The sequence below is a fragment of the Haematobia irritans genome, chromosome 4 (assembly GCF_050003625.1).
Source record: "Haematobia irritans isolate KBUSLIRL chromosome 4, ASM5000362v1, whole genome shotgun sequence".
NCBI classification, from domain to species: Eukaryota; Metazoa; Arthropoda; class Insecta; order Diptera; family Muscidae; genus Haematobia; species Haematobia irritans.
This window is the reverse complement of record NC_134400.1, coordinates 202,259,423-202,267,979: the sequence shown is the minus strand read 5'-3', so window position 1 is coordinate 202,267,979 and position 8,557 is coordinate 202,259,423. Positions and strand designations below refer to the sequence as shown.

Sequence of the window (8,557 nt, the reverse complement as noted above, 5' to 3'; positions counted from 1 at the left end):
GCTCTAATTTCAAGTTCTCTATAATGCTTAGTATTAGTATTAAGTTCATTTCTTCGAAAACCGAATATCTTCATCTATCTCCGTAATACTACGTTCGCACTAGACACGAAATCTCGCTATTTAGAACCAAAATCTCTTTACAAATCTCAAGTGTTCGGACTGGAAAAATAACGAGATTTCGTAGATTTGAGGATTTGACAGTTGTTTGTAAATATATCAATACAAACACAAACCCGTATGTGGACACCCACACACACATTCATCTACAAGGAAAATTGGGGCAGGGTTGCAAAAAGCGCATTTTTGGTACTAAAACCACAGTTGTACAAGGCAGTATAGGGGATTCTGAAAGAGATTTTGTTGAAATTCTCTACGAGCCAGCTGATATTTGCCTATTGCAAATCTACTGAGATCTAGGAGGATTTCGGCCAAAATCCTCGTTTAAGCCTAGTACTAAGATCACGTTTTCGCACGAAAAACTGTTATACTCCATATAAAAAAACGTAGCGCGGAATAAATGCGAAATCTTTGTTTTGAGCATTTTCAGACACATATTTATACAACCCTGTATTTTTTGCACGAAAAAATAGGCAGGCATATTATTTTGCATAAATAAGTTAACATTCCTTTGAAAATGCTAAAAAAAGATTTCGCATTTATTCTGCTAACGTTTTTATATGGAGTATAACAATTTTTCGTGCGAAAACGTGCTAAATGTTGCTAAATGTTGGCGCTACAAATCGTAATTTCGTACCTAGTGTGAACGTAGTATAAAAATTTACTCATGAAGTAATATCAATGTAAACGCCCCTTTAACATACAGTTTAGCGAATTTTCCCTAGAGGGTCATTGGGTGTTTTAATGCTAAACTAAATACTCCAAAGAATAAATTAATCAGAATATTTAATTGCCGACGTTCAACAAAACAACATCAAACATTGATGTGGGAAAAGATAAACATTCCAATAAGAAATGGTACGAATTTTATTTCTTCATCCTGATCTTGGTATAGGCGGGGCCGAACGTCTAGTGGTGGATGCTGCTTTGGCCTTGAAAGTGCGTGGACATGAAGTCAGTTTTCTTACAAATCACCATGATCCTGGTCACTGCTTCAAGGAAACAATGGATGGTAGTTTTGAGGTGAAGGTAGTTGGCGATTGGTTACCCCGGAAAATTTTTGGGCGTTTCTATGCTTTTTGTGCATATTTTCGAATGTTGTATGCGGCCTTTTTTGCTTCGTTTTATTTATGCAATAAGGATCATTACGATGTGATATTTTGCGATCAGATTTCAATAGGCATTCCCATATTACGTATGGCCAGAGGCCGTCCAAAAATTGTTTTCTATTGTCATTTTCCAGACCAGTTATTAAGTGCCGAAGGTGGATGCCTAAAGAAATTGTATAGAGCTCCCCTAAATTTGCTCGAAGAACTTACCATTGGATTATCAGACGTTACCTTGGTGAACTCAAAGTTCACACTGCGTGTTTTCCAGGAAACATTTCGTCGCCTAAATGTAGTTCCAGATGTATTGTATCCATCTCTAAATACGAAATACTTTGATGATATGCAGCATAAAATGCTTTCGAACGAGGCAGAATTTTTGTCCTCTGCACCCGTAGATTTTCCAAGAAATGCCTTTGTTTTTCTCGACATAAATCGTTACGAACGGAAAAAGAACCATCCTTTGGCTTTGAAAGCTTTCTGCCAGTTAAGTAAAACATTGAGTGCCAGTGATTGGAAACGCTGCCGTCTAATTGTGGCTGGTGGTTATGATACAAGAGTTTTGGAAAATGTTGAACATTATACAGAACTGGATGAATTGGTCAAAGAGAAGCAGTTACAAGAAAATGTAGTTCTACTCAAATCTCCATCGGATGATGAAAAATATATGTTATTACACATGGCCCAATGTCTTCTCTATACACCAGCTAATGAACATTTTGGTATTGTGCCTTTGGAAGGCATGTACATGTCTATACCAGTGATAGCGGTCAATTCGGGAGGGCCCACAGAGACAATAGTACACAATTCGACTGGCATATTATGTGAACCCAGAGAGGTGGATTTTTCTGTAGCCATGGCCACAGTTTTCAAAGATGATCGCCTAAGAGAACGAATGGGTGTTATGGGCCATAAACGTGTACAACAGAAATTTTCATTTGAATCGTTTGCCCAAAAACTTGATGACGTAGTAAATGCTGTAACCAAAAACAAAATTAGTTCTAAGAAAAATAATTGAATTCTTTCCCCATGAAACCACAAAATAAATCGGAACTCAACTCTCTAGAAGAGTTGATTGATGAGCGAGTCATCGACAATAATGAAATGTTGTTTGATTAGAATGGATAAGAAATTCTTGAAACCTTAGGTAATACAAAATGCTACTACACCAGTATGGATATATAAAATTTCTTTTTATTTTAATCTGTAATCGAAAGCCGCATAAATGTGGTTATATATAAAAAAAGCATTAGATGTTATTGACCAAAGACTAGGGAGGCAGAACACTCGAGGTTAATGGATTTTTTTTTAGTCTTCACGTTTGTACAAATACAGATAGCCTAAGTCTTTTGGTGGATTTTGGGATAGAGCCACTTTGCTGTCATTAAAAATAACCCATTGGCCATCTTTCTTTATGTGACAAACATAATGACCAACTTGGGCTGATGTACCCATATGGGAGATAAAGGCTACCAGTCTGTATTTACCACTACCATCCCGATACGATTTCTTGGAACCACTGTGATTGGTCGCCTCAGCAGCTACATCTTCTACCACATCCATATCATCAACATGCGAAAATATCCAATCGGTGGCACGTTCAACGTTTCCATCTGTAGCTTTAAGAGCCTTTGTCGCTTGACGTTCATCGAATCCCATACTCATCAACATAGCTAAACTTTCTGGATTGGGTACAAAAACATTTCCTGCTGGTGTAGAATCTGGCAGAACGAATGGATCGGAGAAATCGGCATCTCCTATATGCTCCATTAACCAATTTGAGGCTGCTTCGGGTCCTGAATTTTTTGTATTGTATACAGCGCGTTTGCAGGCATCTTGGGGAAAGCCCATTTGCATAAGTGAAGAGATGGTGTTTTCATCAAATACAAATGCCGGTTTTGTTTGTTCTGCATCAGGCATCTCTTCTTCGTTGGCTTGTTTTCCGCCAGAACGCCAATTGGAAATGTCTAACTCGTCTGGCATTTGCACCGAAACATCAAGTTTTTTGGGTACCCAATCATCGGATAGAGTGAATTTACGTAAATGCATCATCAAATATTCAGGCATATTTACCAATCGAGCGGTTTTCTTAGCTGTAGTTGTACCTTTAATGGCTGACGAATAGAATTGATCGATAATTTCATCAGCGAAAAATCTATCGAGGCAAGCTTGCAATGGAACCTTATGCCTAACCACATCTTTATCATTTGTTGCTGCCCCAGGGCAATTTGCCTTTTTCTCCAAATACTCTTTCACTTCATCGAGATTTGTGGCCTTCTCCAAGGGTATGACCAATGGTAGGCAGTATTCCTCACGTTGAGTGTACTTAACCTTTTTGCTGGCCATACACTGTACTCGTTCTTCGACACCAAATGTAAGGCTATCGATGGGATTGAATTGATTGCGTGAATTACGCTCCATCAAATTGATAAAATGCAAATAGAAATCATAGGCATCTTGTTGTTGTTTTGTTCCAAAATCTACATGACCTTTGCCAATGAGATTCTTGAACATAGCAGGTGATATTCCGGTACTCTCCGAATCCAATGAGTTTTCAGCAATGCTACTGTATTTGCCGCTCCATAAACCATTGCCCAATTTGGCTACTTGAATGTTGAAATTATTTGCAGGATCCGAGGGAAACTCATCGAAATATTTTTCCGCCCCTTGACCAACAAATCTGGTGATAAAATCTGGCAATGTAAATAAAACCTGCATGACGCTATTGATGTAGCATGAGTTACCCAAATTACGCATCCCTGTGTATCCAGGACCGGAGAGAGGTTGTAATTCGCTTTCACTTTCCGTGAGCAAAGACCACTCGCCTATACGCTGATTGATTTCCAATTCAAGTTCAACCATAGATTTTTCACTCTTTTTCATGGCGGCCATATTAATGCCAAAATGGGCCAAGTGTTCCTCCAATTTGGAATCGATAACCATATCATCTTCGGGATAGGAAAATACATCGGCCTTGCCGTCTGTGGTAATTGTACCCAGTTTCACTGCCAATGGATAGTTTACCTCACGATAATGCTCGACAGCATGATCATTTCCCCCAGACCCATCGAAGAATTTCCGACCACATAAAATTGAACCGTCTGTCAAGTTCAGCCACAAATTATTAGTGAGATCACATTTCTCGCATTTCCAACCAGATGGAGGTATCTTTTTGCCATTATTAAGCTGTGTAAGATTTTCGGAATACTTTGAAACTTGACGTACTTCTCCATCCCAAGTTCCTGCAAAAACAAAAAGGACATCAACCATTAAATCGATTGTTTTGCACATTCTTCTGTTATCTTACCGGTTAACGTTTGTTTTTCCAATTTGGATATAGCCGACTCTTGGGCCAAAATTGCCTCCACCGATTGTGTGAGAATTAATGGAAAATCATTATTTGGATAGGGTAGTTTGGTATGGATATCTGGTGCTACCACAATACTATAATGATCCTTGTAGTCATATTTTTTGGTATTTGCATCATTGTACCCGCCCTCAACACCAATGGCCAAACGTGTTATCTTACGTTCAGGTCCAGCCTCATCACCACTTTTCACTTGATCATCTTCCTTGGCGATTTTCTCTCGTCGTATATGTAGAAAAACACAATTGCCGGTCTTTTCGGCATATTTGCCAACATATTCTTCGCCAAATCCCAAAAAGCTTGTCAAGCTAACATACAAACCGGTGGGAGATTCCGGATTATCATACGAATAAACACATTCATCCTTATAGATGGCCTCATATTCAGAGGGCACCTTTATTTTCGATATATGCTTCTCCATCGATAATTGTATTTGATCAAATTGCAGTATTGATCAAATTTTAATTGTATCTCCCTGCAACAATTTGCACAAATTGCAATTCGTATTACTAAAATTAAATTAATTCACTGTCATTGTGCAAGGTTGCCTAAAAGGGTACTACGAATCCACCTAATTGCGATAATTGAAGAAGAAGACGATCATATGCCCTCAGGACATATATCGGGACCGGCATCGTAAAAATTGACGCCGTTCACTGTCATTGTGTAAGGTTGCCTAAAAGGGTACTTGAAATGGGAATAGATTTTGCTATGTTTAGCAACCCTGTGTTAATGGCATTCAGAGCAGGGCTGCCAAGTTTCGGATTTATTGGCATTTTGACGATTTTTTAACCAAAAAGTAGCAAATGCCGATTTTCCGAGTTTTGCCCCAAAAATGACGATATTAGCTCTGTTCCACGTTACACGTTTAGAGCCAACAAAAGAGACAATGCATTTGACAGTTGTCTGATAGAGAAACAGCAAGTTTTTGCTAGAGATTTCATAAATGTAGGAGCTATACCTCATTTTATATCTACCGTATTAGTATCACGGTTGCCACTCGTGCCAAAAATAATCCCCCAAAATTTAATTTTTTTTTTCAAGAAACCTTACAAATTAAAAAAAACTATTTTGAAGTTGTTGATCAACTTTTTATGGTTTGTATATACAAAAATATTGCTTTATTCGAAAGAACTGTTTTATATTAAATTTATAGAAATTTTTGTTAAAATTTTGTTTTTACAGAAAAAGTTGTCAACATTTTATTTCTATAGAACATCTTGTCAAAATTTTATTTCTATAGAAAATTTTGTCAAAATTTTATTTCTATAGAAAATTTTGTCAAATTTTATTTCTTTAGAAAATTGTGTCAAAATGTCATATCTGTTTTGTCAACATTTTATTTCTATAGAAAATTTTGTCAAAATTTTATTTCTATAGAAAAGTCTTTCAAAATGTTATTTCTATAAAAAAATTTGTTAAAATTTTATTTCTATAAAAAATTTTGTCAACATTTTATTTCTATAAAAAATTCTTTCAAAATTTTATTTCTATAGAAAATTTTGTTAAAATTTTATTTCTATAGAAATTTTATCAACATTTTATTTCTATAAAAATGTCAAAAAATTAATTTTTTACATAATTAAAAAAAATAGTTTTATTTTTAATTTAATTTAAAAACTCATTTTGTTACGCCTTATTAAATATTGAATTATATATCTAAATTTGTAAGAACACAATGAAACATGGTAGCTAGAATTATTGTGAATTATTATTATCTACCAAAATTGAAATGTCAGAAATAAGAAATCTTATAAAAATGAAAATGAAACATAACATACCAAAAACTGAAATGGCGAGCAGAACGGCCATTTACATTTAAGATCGATACTGGTGAGGAACTCTAAATAATAAATTCCACAATTGAATTCAACTAAAATTGTCTTATTTTTGCTTTTCTTCGAATCAATCAGCATGTTGCGACTGAATGGATGTTTTCGATCCTTTACTGATATTGCGTAGCAAGACATATTTGCCGCTTTTGTCTTCTTTGACTAGAGATCGTCAAATCACCTTTGCAAATATAAACCCACCACGGTGCAATTGTTATTATCAATCTCCAGCTAATTATTCAAAAAATTTTGTTAAAATTTTATTTCTATAGAAAATTTTGTTAAAATTTTATTTCTATCGAAAATTTTGTTAAAATTTTATTTCTATCGAAAATTTTGTCAAAATTTTATTTCAATAGAAAATTTTATCAACATTTTATTTCTATAAAAAATTTTATCAACATTTTATTTCTATAAAAAATTTTGTCAAAATTTTATTTCTAAAAGAAATTTTTGTCAAAATTTTATTTCTAAAAAAATTTGTGTCAAAATTTTATTTCTATAGAAAAATTTGTCAAAATTTTATTTCTATAGAAAGTTTTGTCTAAATTTAATTTCTAGAGAAAATTTTGTCAAAATTTTATTTCTATAGAAAATGTTTGCAAAATTTTATTTCTATAGAAAATTTTCTCAAAATTTTATTTCTATAGGAAATTTTTGCAAAATTTTATTTCTATAGAAAATTTTCTCAAAATTTTATTTCTATAGAAAATTTTCTCAAAATTTTATTTCTATAGAAAATTTTGTCAAAATTTTATTTCTATAGAAAATTGTTTCAAAATTTTATTTCTGTAGAAAATTGTGTCAACATTTCATATCTATAGAAAATTTTGTCAAAATTTTATTTCTTTAGAAAATTGTGTCAAAATTTATGTTTTGTCAACATTTTATTTCTATAGAAAATTTTGTCAAAATTTTATTTCTATAGAAAATTTTGTCAAAATTTTATTTCTATAGAAAAAAGTCTTTCAAAATGTTATTTCTATAAAAAAATTTGTTAAAATTTTATTTCTATAAAAAATGTTGTCAAAATTTTATTTCTATAAAAAATTCTTTCAAAAGTTTATTTTTATAAAAAATTTTGTTAAAATTTTTTTTTATAGAAAATTTTGTTAAAATTTTATTTCTATCGAAAATTTTGTTAAAATTTTATTTCTATCGAAAATTTTGTCAAAATTTTATTTCAATAGAAAATTTTATCAACATTTTATTTCTATAAAAAATTTTATCAACATTTTATTTCTATAAAAAATTTTGTCAAAATTTTATTTCTAAAAAAAATTTTTGTCAAAATTTTATTTTATTTCTATAGAAAGTTTTGTCTAAATTTAATTTCTAGAGAAAATTTTGTCAAAATTTTATTTCTATAGAAAATGTTTGCAAAATTTTATTTCTATAGAAAATTTTCTCAAAATTTTATTTCTATAGGAAATTTTTGCAAAATTTTATTTCTATAGAAAATTTTCTCAAAATTTTATTTCTATAGAAAATTTTCTCAAAATTTTATTTCTATAGAAAATTTTGTCAAAATTTTATTTCTATAGAAAATTGTTTCAAAATTTTATTTCTGTAGAAAATTGTGTCAACATTTCATATCTATAGAAAATTTTGTCAAAATTTTATTTCTTTAGAAAATTGTGTCAAAATTTATGTTTTGTCAACATTTTATTTCTATAGAAAATTTTGTCAAAATTTTATTTCTATAGCAAATTTTGTCAAAATTTTATTTCTATAGAAAAAAAAGTCTTTCAAAATGTTATTTCTATAAAAAAATTTGTTAAAATTTTATTTCTATAAAAAATTCTTTCAAAAGTTTATTTTTATAAAAAATTTTGTTAAAATTTTATTTATATAGAAAATTTTGTCAAAATTTTATTTCTATAGAAAATTTTGTACAAATTTTATTTCTATAGAAATTGTTGTCAAAAATTTATTTCTATAGAAAATTTTATTTCTATCGAAAATTTTGTAAAATTTTTATTTCTATAGAAAATTTTGTCCAAATTTTATTTCTATAAAAATTTTTGTCAAAATTTTATTTCTATAAAATATTTGTCAAAATTTTATTTCTATAGAAAATTTTGTCAAAATTTTATTTCTATAGAAAAAAAGTCTTTCAAAATGTTATTTCTATA

General features: G+C 31.1%; 2 protein-coding genes across 2 annotated transcripts; one reads left to right on the top strand and one right to left on the bottom strand.

Annotated features, from left to right (window-relative positions):
* The first annotated feature begins 828 nt into the window (after positions 1-828).
* Alg2 (alpha-1,3/1,6-mannosyltransferase Alg2) lies at positions 829-2,328 on the top strand. The gene has a single exon (XM_075308167.1). It carries the CDS (start codon positions 973-975, stop codon positions 2,239-2,241), a length of 1,269 nt encoding a protein of 422 aa, XP_075164282.1. The 5' UTR covers positions 829-972; the 3' UTR covers positions 2,242-2,328.
* A 67-nt stretch (positions 2,329-2,395) lies between these two features.
* Positions 2,396-5,152, bottom strand: Usp5 (ubiquitin specific protease 5). The gene is made up of 2 exons (XM_075308166.1): positions 4,531-5,152; positions 2,396-4,465 (listed from the first exon to the last, which is right to left on the bottom strand). The coding sequence occupies exons 1-2, from the start codon at positions 5,009-5,011 to the stop codon at positions 2,532-2,534; spliced, it is 2,415 nt and encodes an 804-aa protein (XP_075164281.1). The 5' UTR covers positions 5,012-5,152; the 3' UTR covers positions 2,396-2,531.
* Between the last annotated feature and the right edge of the window lie 3,405 nt (positions 5,153-8,557).

What these genes read in the sequence shown, in the direction of transcription:
- Alg2 (XM_075308167.1), top strand. Translation starts at nt 973, where the DNA reads ATGGTACGAATTTTATTTCTTCATCCTGATCTTGGTATAGGCGGGGCC.
- Usp5 (XM_075308166.1), bottom strand. Translation starts at nt 5,011, where the DNA reads ATGGAGAAGCATATATCGAAAATAAAGGTGCCCTCTGAATATGAGGCC. An exon ending in GGAAAAACAAACGTTAACCG is followed by an intron (nt 4,466 to 4,530) that starts GTAAGATAACAG and finishes TTGTTTTTGCAG; the next exon opens with GAACTTGGGATGGAGAAGTA.